This window comes from Rattus rattus, chromosome 5 (genome assembly GCF_011064425.1).
Source record: "Rattus rattus isolate New Zealand chromosome 5, Rrattus_CSIRO_v1, whole genome shotgun sequence".
In the NCBI taxonomy this organism is placed as follows: Eukaryota; Metazoa; Chordata; class Mammalia; order Rodentia; family Muridae; genus Rattus; species Rattus rattus.
This window is the reverse complement of record NC_046158.1, coordinates 104,771,253-104,789,426: the sequence shown is the minus strand read 5'-3', so window position 1 is coordinate 104,789,426 and position 18,174 is coordinate 104,771,253. Positions and strand designations below refer to the sequence as shown.

Sequence of the window (18,174 nt, the reverse complement as noted above, 5' to 3'; positions counted from 1 at the left end):
AATTATTGCCTAAGCAAAGTATTGTAAGCACTCATATACTTGAATGTTAAATGTGATAGACATCATTTCTCTACAATTCACCTGGCTCCCATAAGTGTTCTGGGACTGGAGACTAGCAGAATCACCGTCAAAGAAACACGAGAGACTCCGTCCAGCAACCGACGTGAGCAGATGCAGAGTCCCACAGCCAAACATTAGGTGGTGCTCAGGGAGTCCTGCTGAGAAAGTGGAAGGATTAGAGGAACCAAAAGAGTCAGTGACAGAACCAGAACCAGAACCAGAACCAGAACCAGAACCACAACCAGAACCAGAACCAGAACCAGAAGAACCAGAAGAACCAGAAGAACCAGAAGAACCAGAAGAACCAGAAGAACCAGAAAACAAGAAAACAAGAAAACCAGAAAAAGAAAAAAAAAAAAAAAAAAAAAAAAGACCTGGGGGGGGGGCAAAGAAAGTGGGAGAGGGGTAGGGGGAAAAACGACCCCCCCCTGTAAAAAAATGGGGTCAACCAACCAATTTGTGGGTTAATCCCGCCTGGGGGGATTTGATGTACCCGTTTGGGGACTTAGAGTAAAAAAAAAAAAAAAAAACAGAAAAAAACCAGAAAACCAGAAAAAAACCAGAAAACCAGAAAAAAAACAAAACAAAACAAAACAGAAAACCAGAAAACCAGAGAACGAGAGAACGAGAGAACGAGAAAACCAGAAAACCAGAGAACCAGAGAACGAGAGAATGAGAACGAGAGAACGAGAACAAGAGAATGAGAACGAGAGAACGAGAACGAGAACGAGAAAACGAGAACGAACAACTCGTAGAATCAACTAACCAGGATTTACAGGGACTCAGAGATCAGAGAGCCTGTAGGGTCTGACCTAGGTAGGCGGCATCTATGTTATAGCTGAGTAGCTCGGTGTTCTTGTGAGAATTCTAACACTGTCTGACTCTTACCTAATTATGGGGCCTATTTGCTCTTACTGGGTTGCTTTATCCAGTCTTGATGTGATGGTATATGCATCTGGTCTTATTGTAGCTTGTTAATGCTGTTTGATTGATGGCCCTGGGAATCCTGATCTTTTCTGAGGGGTGGTGGAGGTTGAGCGCATCTGGGGGAGACGAAGTTTGGGGTGGGGGAGAGACTGTGGGAAGAGAAGGGAGTGGATGGAATGAAAGCTGCGGTCCAGATGTAGTGCATGAGAGAAGAATAAAAACTATGTCTGGAAATCAGGAAAAGAAAACTATTTATAACCCATAGAATATTTTTTTAAAATACAAATAATTAAAATGAAATTATGATTTTAAAAAACATTTAATTAAAAGATAAAAAATCATTTTCCCCTCAATGAGTATGTATATGTATGTGGATAGGTGTATGTATGTGGCAAAAAAAACACAAGGCATTGAGTTGAGAATATACTCTATTATAAAATAAATCAATAAAACCAAGTTGGAAAATTCAAATGCAAGAGAAAACATGTATTGTGAGGCCAAACAAGTATGGCAGTACTGTCTTAACTACAAATCTGCCTAAGATTCAGGGCACCTAAGAGATACATTTATGAACACTTAAAACTTTAATGTATGTAAAGTAGACATTCCAATCTGAGAATGTTACATGTTTCAAAAATATATCTCCAGAAAATTTAAATATCCAACTGGAAACATATTTTGATACAGCTTTACATAATTCTTCAGTACCCAAGAGATCTATAGATGAACAATAAGTCGTGTCAAGACATAAGAAACTGGACTGCTGAATGGTGAGCATTATGTGTGCTCTGCTTACAACATTTCACAATTTATTTCATTCTTAAAACACTGTTCTTTATTATCTTTAATATCATCTTCCTATAAGACATGTCAAAATATAGATTGGCTGGCTTCCATCCCTGTGATTTTTAAAATGGCAAACCTGAGAATTTTAGATTCATAGGCAATGGGTGATGCTTCTAGCACAAGGGACACATTTTTACACCAGTATTTTGAAGAGATTGATTTAGATACCTGTGAGCAAGGTGGACTGGATCAGTGTCATGGAAGCTGTTATAGGTGTGACCTATAGACTCTTGCTTTGTTTTGATTTCTTTACTCGGAACTAGTTAATTTTTCAACAGGGGCAAATTAGTAGAAATGAAAAAAAGTTGTACCAGAAAAACAAATGAAACTTAAAACAGAAAGGAGTACTTCTTTTAGAAATTTTATTTTATACGTCTGCATGAGCACCTGCACGTGTGGGAGCCTGTAGCCAGAAGAAGGTGCCAGACTCAAAAGAGCTGAGATTACAGGAATACTGTAACTCCATACAGCACAGGAATACTGTAACTCCATACAGCACAGGAATACTGTAACTCCATACAGCACAGGAATACTGTAACTCCATACAGCACAGGAATACTGTAACTCCATACAGCACAGGAATACTGTAACTCCATACAGCACAGGAATACTGTAACTCCATACAGCACAGGAATACTGTAAATCCATACAGCACAGGAATACTGTAAATCCATACAGCACAGGAATACTGTAAATCCATACAGCACAGGAATACCTGGTTCCAGGAAATTAAACATTGGTTCTCTAAAAGGAAGAGCAAAAAGTGCTCTTAACTAGTGAGCCATTTCTCCAGACTTCCCTAAAATTAGTGTAACACAACATTGCTTCTTCAACAAATAAATAAATAAATAAATAAATAAATAAATAAATAATCACTACCTGACCTTCAACTAAACTAGAAAATCAGAGAAACTGAAGTTAGTAAAATTAGAGGTCAAAGAGAGGCATTACAGCAGACACCATAACCTCACAAAGGGCTGGGTAGAAAGAACTAAATGCAGTTATGTTGAATTAATCATATGATAATTGTGAAAAGATAATATTATTAGCTGTAGTTCTAAAAACAAATGAAGTAGCATTCCCAAGGATAAATGTAACCAAAGGAGTAAATTATTGCAGTGAAAAATGTAACTACTACAAGGCCAGCCTATATTCAATTCTAAAAAAGTAAATCACAAAAGCCTGTTCAATAAATTATAAGACACAGTCAAATAGTGTCTCTCAGATAATTGTGTGAATGAAAAGTGGCTGGAGAAAAAAAATGCTAAGTATGCCCAAGAAGGTATTTGTCTGTGAGGAATGGCTTTTATATTTATAACACAGTATTATAATCATGGTTAATATATTATTTTAAGCAGGTAGCAAAGACAACTTTGAGCATTTCAAAATACAAAGAAATGATAAGTGCTGAAGGCAATAAATGTATCACAATATAATCTCAGTTGCATATTATATTGATGAATTTATCATATGTGTAAATAAATGATTAACCAATCATCACCAGGAAAATCAGATTCACAGATAAGAATCAATGAATCCATCATACTAAACAAGCTAAAAATGGCATGGAAATTCTTAAGGTAGACAAAAAATTAGCAACTTGATAAAATTCAACATCTGCTACTTTCTAAGGTGATAAAATGTTCTAAAACACGGGGAGACTAAGGGAGAAGGACTGCCGTGAGTTGGGGGTCAACCTTGGCTACACGGTGGGGTTAGGTTGGTCAATAGGGGACAAATCTGTCACACAGGAGAAAAAAGAGGAGAGAAAGTAGAAGGGAAGAAAAGAAAACAAAAGAAAGAGAAAGAATGAAAGGAAGAGGAAGAGAGAGTGAAGGAACGAAGGAACGAAGGAAGGAAGGAAGGAAGGAAGGAAGAAAGGAAGGAAGGATTACAAAGGAGTAAAGGAAATCTTTGAAGTAGGGGGAAAAGAACCCCATTGTAGGTAGTGATGATTTTGCTTGTTAATGTGACCGTAGTGACGATTTCACTATAGCATAAAACACCAAGTGACATTTTAAAGATTTTTGATTTCTAATTTTTTGTGTTTGAATGTTCACCAACATATATGTATATGTACCACATTCATGCCCGGTGCTTGCAGAAACCATAAGAGGACATCATATTCTCTGTTATTGGAATTACAGAGAGCCGTGAAGTGCTATGATGATACTGGGAATGGAATTTTGGTCCTCTGGAAGGATCAGGAAGTGCTCTTAAGAACTGTCATCTCTCCAGATCTATCATGTGTTACACTCATAAATATGCTTTTTATTATGCTTTTATATATTAGTAAAGCCGATAAAAATCATTTCAATAGGCATACTTATGAATTTTATTGATATCTTGATATATACATTATATTTAAATGAGGGTATTAGAATTTTATTTAATCTCAATTTAACAGATCAGGTACCCTTGGAAACCTAACAGCGCCGTGCAACGCACACTGTGGTTGCACAAGTCACACCTACTATGCTATATGTGGAAGAGATGAGACTGAATACTTCTCTCCCTGCTTTGCAGGCTGCCTTAATTCTAAAGAGTTAAACTATGAAAAGGTAAATTTTCTTATGCTTCTTCCTCTCCAGTAGCATGCTAAGTTTGTAGATAGTGACTAGATTTGACTCTCAGCTCTCTCTAGAATTTTGTTTTTATATTTTCCATATTATTTTTATTTCAACAACGTGGAAAGGAATCCTACTTTGTGTTTTCAGAATTCCTTTTCAGCAACACTCACCGAACGTTGAACATAATCTTTTACACACCAATGGGCTTGACAGCGCTATCCTGTGAATCATCTTTCCTTCAAAATTGTCTTCTGCTGAGATTCAAAATGCACACTCCATATTTTCCTTCCATTTCCTGTTTCTGCTCCACAGTAACTCAGATATGGATATTACTTTTAACTGTACGGGGAGGTTGAATACAGTGCTCTCCAGCTGAGCTATATCCCCACTTCCTAGTTCTCTGTGCACCAGATCTTATCATATAAACAAGGCTTTCACAAAATATATCTGACATTCTCAAAAACAGAGAGCTATAAAGAACTCCTATGAATTGGAGAAATATGACTTAACTGAATTGTTTCTGGTTTCTGTCTTAAAAAAACCACCCACTGACTTTACTAAAACATAATGTAGTTACACACCTGTTGGTACTAACATGGGTTTCTTATTTCCAGAACTGTTATAGCCACCCATATTTTTTCCTACTACTTCTCCAGTTGTAGAGAACAATGACAAGTCTACTACTTGTCTAAGTTTATGGTTTTTTTCATGTTGTGTGCATAAATGTTCTGAGGCAATGAGGAGGGGAAGGAGGATAAAAATTTAAAAAGCCAGAGTAGGATAACACAAAGGAAAAAGAGCCAAAGAAAAAGCATTTTTTTAAAAGTATAGATTCTAAGAGACACACATTTAACAATCACAAAATCCATGAAAAATAAAACTGAAAACTATACTTTATAAACAAATTATTCTTAGTTAGAAAATAAGTAAATAACCCAGACAAAACATTGTTTGACAGGCAGACAAACAGACAGACAGACAGAAAGGCAGGCAAGCAGGCAGGCAGACAGACAAATGAGTGGGCAGATGGGCAGACAGATGTACAGACAAACAGACTGACAGATAGACAGGGAGATAGATATTGTGTTTGAGTTTGGTTTACATTGTCCAACAGTTGATGTACATGCAGCCCGCACTTGAAAGTGGTTCGAGTTCCCAGTGAGCGTTGGTTGGAGAGAAAGAGCTTGCGTCTACTTCCTCGCTCAGATCTGTTGACACGGTCAGGCACAGATCTGTACATAATACCACAGTGTCTGTGAGGTCACATGTGCATCAGTCCTGTTGTGTCTAGAAGGCCTTGTTGCCTTGGCGTTCTTGATCCCCTTTGACTCTGAAAAATCTTTCTTCCTCCTCTTCTGAAGAGTTCTCTGAACCCTTATGTAGGGGGATTTGATGGAAATGTCCCATGTAAGAGTGAGCCTATGGCAGTATGTACAAGTCGGGGCCCTTTAGTTTGTTGACCTTTTTGAGTTCTGTGGACTGTAGGACTGTATCTCGGGTATTCTTTTCTTCTTCTTCTTCTTCTTCTTCTTCTTCTTCTTCTTCTTCTTCTTCTTCTTCTTCTTCTTCTTCTTCTTCTTCTTCTTCTTCTTCTTCTTTTTTTGGCTAATATCCACCTATTAGTGAGAACATACCATGCATGTCATTTTATGTCTGAGTTACCTCACTCCAGATGACATTTTCTAGTTCCATCCATTTGCCTACAAAACTCAGGATGTCTTCGTTCTTAATAGCTGAGGAGTAGGCCATTGTGTGAATGAACCACATTTTCTGTATCCACTCTTCTGTTGTGGGACCTCTGGGTTGTTTCCAGCATCTAGCTATCACAAACAAGGCCACTATGAACACAGTAGAACATGTTCTTCTGTGGCAAGGTGGGGCATCTTTTGGGTATATGCTCAGGAGTGGTATAACTGGATGTTCAGGTAGATCTATTTTCAGTTTTCTGAGGAATCTACAGATTGATTTCCAGAGTGGTTGTACCAGTTTGCAATCCCACCAGCACTGGAGAAGTGTTCCTTTTTCTCCACATTCTTGCCAATATGTGCTGTCACCTGAAGTTTTGGTGTTAGCCATTCTATTTTGTGACAAATATCCAAGAAAAACAATAGGAAGAAAAAAAGATTTTTGCTCATGCTTTCACATTTTTAGTCCCTTGTAGCTGGCTACATTAGGTTTAAGTCTGTGTGGGGTGCCTAAAGTCTTTTTCACCTTACTGCATTCAGGAAGGAGGGAGAAACAAGTAGGTGTGCCTGTACTAACTGACGACTTGCGCTTTTTGGTTCTTTCTGAACCTTTCATGCTAGGCACCAGTTCTCACATTCAAATCTACTAACCAAGCTCTGGAACTGGCCTCATGTATGGATACACAGCCAAACTGAGGATCAAAAGTCACCACCACAGAACTCTATTGATATCTTCTATCTGTCTCCAGATACATTTAGGATTTCCTCCTTGTTTTGTGCTATCTGTAGTTCCACTTAGCCTGGATATAATTTTCACTTGATTGATTGATTGATTGATTGATTGATTGATTTATGAGATTCATTATACATCTTGAGTCTGGATGGATGTCTGACATTTGTTATCTCATTCATGCCTAGTAAATTAGCAATGCGTTTGTGCCTTTAAATAACATTGTCATGGCCTCCCAATTCTAAGTTCAGAATCCAAGACATGGCATCACTTAGTTGTATAGACAGAAATCAGGGTGCATGTCCACGCTCTGCTCTTTCTAGAGGATCTGAGAAGAGATGACTTGTGAACCCGTCTATTTCTTTATGAGTTTGAAAGAAAAGAAATGTGTGTTTCTTTGCTACCTCTCTTCAGAAGCAGTTTTGACTATTGTGGACTACTCAAAGTCTTGAAGAGAGGAACCCTTTCCCTCAAGGCCAACACAATAGAATCTTATGTTTTGAAACTCTGGAATCAGGAAAAGCCTGGGATGGTTTGAAGCTCACCTAGGTAGGTGAGGTTTACACAAAGTAGTTCCTCTTTTTCACTACACTTGAAATATAGTTTAGAAAGGGAACTAAAAACCATGAATTCTTTGACCTGGGTATTATTCATTTATTCACGAGTTATAGAAGAAGCCATCTTGAATTATTTCCTAGCACAGGCAGTTGGGGACTTTTATACACTGTTCCATGCCTTTTAGTATCTCCTATATGTTCTCATCTCTTTTCTTCTGTTTAAATGTAGTTATTGCCATTGATCTGTTTCCCAGTCATTAATTGATCCTTTATTCTATAGTGATTTCTTTGCAATTAGCACCTACATTTTAATTTCACTTTTGTGATCAGTAAAAGCAACTCATATTTGCCTGAGTGAATTGTCTTGGAGGCTCACTGCTGAATAAGCTCAGGATTTCTGGCTCTCTCTGAACTCTGGCTGGTTTTGCTCATAGATCCTGGTCCTCCTACTCCTCTCCACGTTGATTCTATCTGGCTACTCTGAACTTCTGGATTACTCTGCCTGGCCTCATACTGACTTTGGCACTCTATTCTAATCTTCTGGCTTGTTCTCATTCTCTGGCTCATTTTGTCTTTCCCTGGACCTGTATATGTAAAATTGTCCTGGTAAAAACTGTCACACACACACACACACACACACACACACACACACACACAACCTCCTCCTCCTGCCAAGCTGATTTTCTATGTCTCTCTTTCTTCTCTGCTCTTCTAAGAGGTAGGAGTTTCCTATCTCTGACTCATCCAGTCAAATATTTCTCTGACTCGTGATTTTGTCTGCCTCTCAACTTAAGATGACGTTATTTGGCATTAAAAATGTATACCAAAGGCTTGTCCGTATTCCAGCCAGAGAAAATAAAGGTGTGTGGTGTATTTCTATTGCAACCAGATCACAGACTTAGGTCTTTGGATATCATCCCTTGCCAGAGCAACCATGTTGCTGGATTAAAATTCCTCTACACTGATCCCATGATGTCACAGAACACAAATGTCTAGCAATGTTATGCATTCCCATAGTTTGTTCTCTCCCTTGTTTCTGATACACTGTTTTCTTGGAACTAACTCCATCAACCATATCAAGTAAGACTTTACTGCCATCTGTTGTCTTTATTTTAAGCCTACTTTATTTGTTATTTTTGAGCTGCTTATAGCAACTTTAAGTTATGAACATCACACATGAAAAAGATTGCCTAACTACACTGCTTCTAATTCTTTTCCTGCTTGGGTTTTATTTCCGAGGCTGTGTTATGTGTACGGCACACTGTTATGCCTCGTTGATGGATTATTCTTTCATGAAATATTCCTTTTCACGGCTGGTAACTACAGTGTCTTCAAGTCTATTTTCAATAGATTCTTACTGTTAACTTTCTTTTGACGATTATAGCTAATTCAACTTCCGTGTATCTGTATCTTCATGTTTGATGCGTTAAGGTTATTGCTTCTCTGACACTTGCACATATCTTTAAATTCAATTTCAACTCGTAGATTAATATTTAATATATTTGATATAGAAGAATTTTAGCCTAGCTTCATTTTATTGGTGTTATTAATTTTTCAAATAAAAATCATTGACTCATAAAGAAAAGAAAAATCGCCCATGTTGACTAAGTTAGCCACTCAACCAATTACCTAGTCCTAAATTGTTTTTCATTACTGGAATTAAATATATTTTGCTGCTTCATTTCAATTGCATTTTCATAACCCATCTGCTATAATTTATAAACACTGCTCATCATTATCTTATAAATGGTACATGAGATGGTATGATTTCTTCCAACTCTTCTCACTTAAAATTTACCATTGTCTTTATGGTGTTTCTGTGTGTATGAAGGAAGCCAGAGTGCATTAGCTGCAAGTGTGACTCTCCAATATCAATTGCGTGGATTTGAGCATAGTTATGAAGACGTTCTCTGACCTCTCTCAGTTTGCCTAAAAGTAGGGTAAAAGGCATTCGGAGTGTTGCTATCCCCGCTACAAAGGAGGAAAGTTCATCTCTAAAACATCTCTTACCAGTTTAGACAGGACTGTGAAGAAATCTACTAGCATAATTTTATTTTATTTTTTATTATATGTTTTAGTTTTCTGCCATAAACTCACTACTCATTCTGGTTTTTTGTTGGATGTTGTCACGTAAGTCTGATGTCTAAGGCACCCCCTGTTCTGAGTTCTCGTCTGTGGAGGCGGCTCCTTGATGTGTCCTACTGGCATCAATTATCAACAAACTGGTGGCTCTCTCTCTCTCTCTCTCTCTCTCTCTCTCTCTCTCTCTCTGTCTCTCTCTCTGTCTCTCTGCCTTTCACACTCTATGTCTCTCTGTCTCTGTCTCTCTCTGTCTGTCTCTCTCTGTCTCTGTCTGTGTGTGTGTGTGTGTGTGTGTGTGTGTGAACATTACGACTAATATGCTCCCCTTTGCTTTCCATTCTCACCAAAGGTCTAACCTTTTAGGTAATTCCTTATCTCCCACCCCGTAAGTTCCCTAACCTTATTTGCAATTACCAATTTTTATACAACTTACACTTCTCATTCACTTCCTGGGTTGTTTGTTTGTTTGTTTGTTGTCTTGTTTCTTTCACATTCTGCTCCAGTCCTAGTGTGCTTGCTCAGTGAGCTTGCCGAGCAAGTTGTAGCTCTCGACTTTATGCCCCACTGCTCTCTTTCTCTTATCTGGAACATGTTTCCTGAGAGTCTTGTAACGTTCTTCCATTTGTTCTTAAAATTTCTTCTCAAGTAATACTCCATCATTCATGCATCCCCTCATACTGCTAAGTACAAAAGCTATTTCGCCTAATATGACCTGCAATTTTTCTTGCCCTCTTTTTCCATGAATAGTAAACACATATGAATTATATAAAACTTTCTTCTGCCATGTTTAATTTCTGACCTTCCTAGGTAGACAGTTTTCTAATGGCAAACAGATGTTTGTTGTATTGTTTGCAATATGCCCCCTCAAATTAAAATGAGATTTAGCACACAGACATTTAGAAAATTGGTGGATTGGATAATTTTAATTTGGGCTCATGTACATTTATGCTATTTAATGTGTACTTAACCACTTGAGCCCAAGCCATCATTGCACTTGTTTTTGGGAGTACATTTACTTTGTTGTTTCTCTGTTATAATTATTGTTTTGTAACTCAGAATATTTTTAAGGGCCTAATAAATTCCCAAATGATCTCTTTATCTCCAGTCCCTGTGTAAGTCTTTTTACGTGTGTGTGTGTGTGTGTGTGTGTGTGTGTGCATTTCTGTCTTCCCAGTGCTGGGATTACAATTATTCTTTTGTGTGCTCTTAAAGCCTTTGATGTCTGGAGCACTGTGTGTACTGTGTTTAATAAAAATCAAATTTGTCATGGGTATATTCAAAATAAAGTATTAGCAAGATCACACAATCTTTTGTAATTGGGTAATCAACCATATTTCAAATATCAGCTGAAACCAATTTTTCATTACTTTTAATTGACCTTAATTTATATTTCTGATAAATGATAATAAACTTAGCCTAAGATAATTACTATTTCTTAAATTTGTAGGACTCTTCCTTATTTACAACAATTATTCATCCACAAACACCTACACAAAAAGTAATTCACTCATGGGAAATATATCTCTGATTTTACAATACTGCATTTCAAAACAATGTATGACAGGTTTAGTCTGAGAATATTATTAAAACAATGCATTGTTATCAGATGTGATGGAACATGCCTTTAATCCCAGTATTCTGGAAGCAGAGGCAGCCAGAACAGTGAATCCCAGACTAGCCAAAGATACACAGTGAGACCGTGCCTAAGTTATGCTGAGAGGATGAAAAGTCACGTTCTTTAGGGAGGAGCATACCAGCTAGTTATTAATGGTCAGGCCTGAATGTGTATATTTAAATAACATTATACAGATTGGGCTAGTGTGTATCAACAATTAAGGAAAAGGAGGCTATGAATTTGAAAGGGGGACAAATAGCTTTGGGAAGGGCAAGAGAATCAGAAACTGAGATGATCACATTTTAATCTAAATCATATTTTAAAAAATGAAAAAACTAGGCCTTTTCCTTTTGTATAATAACTAAGCTTTAAATTTTATACTGAGGTTATTTTTCTCCTGGCTGCATCTGAAATACTTGTTTTTATTGTCATTGTCCATAGACATTCTACAATTGTTCTTGCATTAAACATGGACTGGCAAATGCAGATTCTGAAAATGACCCCATTGACGCCTTCCTTGGAAAGTGTAACACCAAGTGCTATGCACTGCCTTTGTTCTTTGCCTTTTTCTTTTCGTCAATTGTCTTTTCCAGTTCAGCTAGTATACCTATCACCTTGATTATCCTCCGGTAAGTGTGTAATATTCATAATTATTATATATTTAGTACGTAAAATGATGCATTTAGAAACAGTTCAAATCTTATAGCAATTGAGTTTCGGTTTAAAGTAGTAAATAGAGAAAATGTTTATATTATTCAAAGTCATGTATATGTTTACTTATCTTTCCATAACCTAGAAGACCTAAGCAGGACGATCATGAGTTCAAGCTCAACCTTGGATTCACAACTAAACCAGGGTTCAAAACAAACAAACAAACAAACAAACAAACAAATAAATAAGCAAGCAAGGGACCCTCCGTATTCTGTCTGACTACTAATAGCAAAGCATTAATACACAAAGTCGTTACACAAAAGTCAGCCAGTTTGGATATATTTATGAAAGTAAATGACCTATCATCAAGAAAAGCGTCACACTCAGAGTAACTTCAAACTTAGTGAAATATCAAGGAAAAAAACTAACCAAGGAGGTGAACTGTCTTTTTGATGAGAACAATAGAAACGGAAAGAAATCAAAGAATGCATTAGAAAAAGGCATTTTGTGTATACAGGTCAGTAGAATAGATAGTGGGGAAATGCCCACACTACCAAATATAACCTATGAATTCATGCAAGCCCCGTCAGTGTATTCTAATGCCATTCTTCATAAGACAAGGGGGACTCCTAAAATATACATGTAAGTATAAAACTTCCTGAATATTCAAACCTGTAATGAACACAGAAGCAATCAGCACAAAGCAAACGGTGAAACTATGTCCACCTTCAAACTATGTAACCAAGCCATAGTGGAAAAAACAACATTCCACTAGCACATAAGCCCAAATGAACAGTAACCGAATAGAATACAGTACCCAGAAATAAACCCACATAGGAAAAGCCCTCTAATTTAAATAAACGTTTCCAAAATATATGTTGACTAAGATGTTTCTGTTGAATGCAGTTTTTTTCAACAAACGGCTCTGTAAACTCTGGAAGTACACATAGAAAAACAAATGAAACTGATACAAAAAAAAAAAAGAAAAACAAAAATTAAATGAAACAAAGATCTTTATGTAAGACACTAAACCAATAATGGCTGTAGCGTGTAATATTTCAAAATAACCCATGCTAACGCTGGCTAGGCACGGAGGGTGGTCTCTGTCTGTTCCGTAGCTTTTCTTTTGTTAAAGCCTGTCCCACCAAAGTTGGCTCTGCTTCTCCGTTGCCCCAAAACAGCTCTCTCCTCCCCACAGCTGGCTGCCACCAAATCCACTCAGCGCTCCCAAATTATCCTGGCTAGCTGGGGTGTGCTTTTTGTAAACCCATGCTCTGCCTTGGTTACCTTTCCCTGGAGCTTCGTTGAGTCTCTGTGAAAACGAAAACACCTCAGAATCTTAGTTTAAAGTCGACAGATAACACAATCGCTGGGCACAGAACCTAGCATCCTAATTTCTCCAACTATTCTAACTTAGAAATCTTCCAGTGGTGGATCCACCATCCACGACCTGAACTAACATCCTCTGGCCTCCTACAATGTGCCTGCCTTGCTCCCTCTGTCCGAAAGTTCTAGTTCCCTTCTCCCGTCTTTCCTCTTCCTCTCCCCGACCCAGAAGTTCTGCCTCGTCGACCAATGATTAGTTTCTTGTCTTTATTGTCCAATCAATTAGGGGAAAATTCCACTACAAATGACACTGTAAAATAGAAACTAACTGAAACATTTTCTGAAGACACCCCCAATATAAACATAGGCAATATCTTTCTCAAAAGATATCCAACAGCTCAGGAACCAGGAGGAATAAAACTGACAAGTGAGATTTCACGATATTTTTAAAAATCCGTACAGTAAAGAAAATGATTAAGAAAGGCGAGCATTCAATGAGCTGGGAAAGGGATTATGTCTTGTTACACCTCTGGCAGGAAACTGCTACTCGGAATATATGAAGAAATCAGAAAAATGAAGCACAAATAATTCAGTCGACGAATGGGGAAATACAATGTCTACACACTTTACCAAAAGAAATACACATATGCAATAAAGAAATGGAGAGATGTCCAATACAAACACAAAAGTGGCAAGGCTCTTTAATAATAAAGTAAATGCAAATCTGCAACCATTCAGTTCCTGGTTTCCCCCAGTAGAAAGGCTACATTTAAGAAAAACAAAATCTTGTGAGGGCAAGGGAGGGAAAGAAGTGCCCTCGAGCTGAAGGAAATAGCTTTGCCTCTGAACCTAGAAATGCTCCTTAAAAAGATTATAAAAAGAATTACTACACGGCTCATCTGAACACTGCAGGTTACATATGTGAGGAATCATAGCACAGAGTACTGACAGAGCCGCACAGCATGGTCACTGAGCAGTGGTAACAACACTGCTAAATGGATAAAAAAATACATGGTGCATACATTGGAGGATTAGTGGACCATAAAGAAGACTGAAATTATGTCATTCGCTGGAATATTAATGAAACTGCATATCAACAGATTAAGGGAATAAAGTAGACTTGGAATTTTAAGCACTGTATATAGCACTTATATATAAGTACCTGTATATAGTACCTCATGTTTTGAATCTATCTTTTTTAAGTCATGAACTTAAATGAAAATCCTTAGGACATGAAAGGAACAAGAGAGTGGAAGTTGATATATATGTGTGTGTGTGTGTGTGTGTGTGTGTGTGTGTGTGTGTATACATATATATATATACATATATATATATATCACAATCAGTTTTCTTCAATGAATAACTGATTTAATAAAAATACAGAGATATTCCTGCTTGTTATTCAACTTTCATATATATTTTTTTTCAACTTTCATATATATATTATCAACTTTCATATATATTTCACATATATATGAATTTTAGTTATTTTAAATGACAGTGATATTTTTATTTAAATTTGGAGTTGTGACTATGATAAAGGTATCACCTGAAAGAGGGGACAATCAGAAATTAGGATAAATCAAGTAAAGTTGAATAAAGTTGCAACCAAATATGGGGTGCATGTAAGGAACGACATTGCACAGTGTGTTATGCAGCCACCATGCACTCCAGCAAATGAGAGAGAGAGAAAGAGAGAGAGAGAGAGAGAAAGAGAGAGAGAGAGAAGAGAGAGAGAGAGAGATGGAGAGAGAGAGAGAGAGAGAGAGAGAGAGAGAGAGAGAGAGATTCAGTCACCCCAAGTAACCATGGGAAGAAGCCTGAAGGTAAAGAGTGGACTTAAACTGTCTCCTTCATTCACAGTGCGGTTTAGTTAGAACCCAATGAAAACCCAAAATGTCAAGTGTAGACTTAATGGTATAATTCATGAGTGTAAATCCCACCATAAACAGCAAACCAGGGAAATGGGCAGGGTACTTGACAATGTTGAAATGGACTCTAAGCAATATGGTAGAGGCAGGAAAGTAAACGTGAAAGCTAGAAAGAGCTGAGCTGTTTCCGGAAAAGGTGGCTCAGGCAGATTTGATCCATAAAGTTCTTTCTCATGGAAAGCACTACAGGATTTGAGTTTTAGGCAGCAAGTGAAAAAAAAGTGCAGAAATGGAAGGATTTACAGTAAGTTCATAGGCCAAATTGAACTTTCGTCAACTGGGCAAAGAATATGAAATTATGCATATGATTATATGTAATTCTACATTACATATAAATATATAATCATAAAAATATAAACTTGCATATAGTCATGAATCTAAAATACATACACATAAGTATGTATTAATATATTTGAATAAATATTTATTTAAATCTATACCTACCACATATCACCCATAGGTAATATCATTGATATTTGTTTTCAGAACTTTACCTACAAGTTTACATTCACTGGGCCTAGCTGTGACCTATACAATATTGAGAATATTTGGTATGTATTTTCAGCTATTTTTAATGTGAATTGTTCCTTTTGCTATATTGATTTGCTTAAATATAATTAAAATTATAAGTAAGTAATAATGTACAATAACAAAATAAATGAATAGAAGATCATTCTGAAAGATTTAGGAGCCAATTACAGAGAAAACATGTGAAATGAAAGCTATGCAGTTAAACCAATATTACATCAATTAATTACCTCAGCTGGAACCATGCATTTAAACCAAAGTATTTTCATCATCTTGCACATGTGACTCTGAGAGATGTACAAAACATTAACATACTCAAAGTCATTTCATACTTAGCATATGCTTGGGAAGTACCCAAATAGAATAAGTCCTTTATAAAAGTTTCATTACCGATGATGATAATCCTTAATTTGATATGTCTATGGATATAAATTACCCCAAGAATAGATTGGATATTCTGGGGCAGTTTTGTTAGAACCCAATCAAAATTCAAATCCACGATGAGATTTTTAACTGGCTGGATATTTCAAATGCCTGAGAAAATAGCGACCGTTATTATGAGTCCATATTTGCATCAGCTATGTCATGTCTAGGAGACTGTTTTGTGTTTGTCTCTCTGTCCTGTAGCTCTTAACATTCCCTAAACTGGTCCTCTATGATGTTTCCCGAGATGTAGACAAGAGAAGGGTGACACACATGTCACATCTATAGGTGAGCACCCACAGTGGAATATTCTTAGCACAAGTCTGCTTCAAGTACCACATGATGGAGTAAGACGCCTCTTGGATACAGATCAGGAGCAGCACAAATGTATAGAAATACGCAGTGTTTAGGATGAAATTTCACAACATGACCACTTATAAAGACAACATCAATATTTTCTTTACTAGGGTATATGATTTCTCTACTCATGGTTTTTTGTTTTATTTTGTTGCCATGTTTATAGTACTAGTCATTAATTCCTCCCGCAAAGCAGTCCTCAGATTCAATCAAGGTAGTGGTTGCTTGTCGCCATAAAGGACCTTACCACTGTCGAGCCCTAAGCACCACCTGCCTGGGAGGTTGGTAGTGTAGTTTCCAATCATTTGTACTTTGAACCTGAAGCATATGATGAGACTAGAAATGGCTCATTGCTTGCTGGGATGCATCTGCGGAGGAGGGATACCGGAATATAGGTGAGATGAAGATAGAATGGAGGAAAATAGGGAGCAGAAGGGTCCAGGCAGTCTGTGAAGTGATGAGGCTGGAGGAAGAAGGACCAGGGAAAGTCCTAGACAAAATGATGTCTTCATGAAGAAGTCACATGGGCAGTAACAATCTTGCCATCTTAGTAAAAGTATAATGAAGTGGAATAATAGAACTCACGGAACATGAGAAAATGCAGGAGGAATAGAGAGTGCGAACATGTTAAGAGGATAGGGATGAGGGGGAAGACAGGAGAACAATGGGACGAGTCAACCAAAATTAAAAATTATGATGAAAGTTTGTGAAATCCTACTTATTTACAAACTAGATAAAAATGAAAGACATAGATTGAAAATGTATTTTAATTTAATTGACCGCAGCATGGTGAGCCAGAAGGTGTGTGTACACACACTTGGGTGAGTGTGCACATTTGAATGTCATATACAATTCCACACACCCACTGGAGAATCTTGAACTATATCACGCTGGGGTAAAAAAGGAATATTGTAGAGTCACAAACAACAGAATGCAATCACAAAGCAGTATTAAGTCATTCTCAGTCAGTGAAGCTCTCACAGTTGTGTATCTTTCAAGATACTGGAAGTCACAAAATCATGTGGTTTACTTCTTTTGTTCTACCTACGTCTCAAAAATATTTCCCTGCAAATTCAGCAACTTAGAATTCTAAAATCATTTCAAACTACTAAGATTGGTATACATGCAGGAATCAGGATATTGATGAGCCAATCAATAAAAAATCTAGAATAATTTTAAATAATGTGTGTAGGAGTGTGTGTGTGTGTGTGTGTGTGTGTGTGTGAGTGAGTGTGTGTATTTTAAGAAAACATTATTCTACTCCTTCTCAATAGTGTTTTTATGAAGAACTCATAATCACTGACTGTTTCCTAGGTTCCATTCCTGGACCACTGCTTTTTCGAATAGCATCAAGTAGTTCTTGTTCTTACTGGGACATTAATAAATGTGGACTCAGAGGACATTGTTGGATATATAATAAGTTTAAAATGATGTCCATATTGCTGGGATTATGTAAGTGATGTAACACGTATAAACTTAAGTAAATAAAATTGATTTACAATTTTCAGTTGTTTAAAGCGAGGTAATAACTAACCATGAGCATATACGCTTATAATTACAGGCTTATACAATCATGTAGGAACATTTTATAAACTTATACTAAAGAATTTATATAATTATATATTAATTTATACAATTTTATTACAGTATTAATATAATATTAAATGCACTTCAGTTCCCTGTTATTTAAAAAAGCATGATAAGTGGCATAATTTCAGTCTGTTAACTTATTTTGCCTGTGCATTTATATATCCAAATTGATTTCACTTGTGAGTTTTTCATTTTCATGGTATTAAATATTAGATAAATATATGTATAAAATATTACAGATGTAAATAGCATCTTCAAAATACTTTTATCTGTTGGAAGACTAAACCTGATGTTTT

General features: G+C 36.8%; 1 protein-coding gene across 1 annotated transcript in view; it reads left to right on the top strand.

Annotated features, from left to right (window-relative positions):
- Positions 1-18,174, top strand: part of LOC116900613 (solute carrier organic anion transporter family member 6A1-like) — a 70,529-nt gene that overhangs the window by 45,050 nt on the left and 7,305 nt on the right. The window contains 4 exon segments of the mRNA XM_032902332.1: positions 4,241-4,394; positions 11,514-11,701; positions 15,467-15,531; positions 17,603-17,740. Coding sequence (XP_032758223.1) covers positions 4,241-4,394; positions 11,514-11,701; positions 15,467-15,531; positions 17,603-17,740 — 545 coding nt within the window.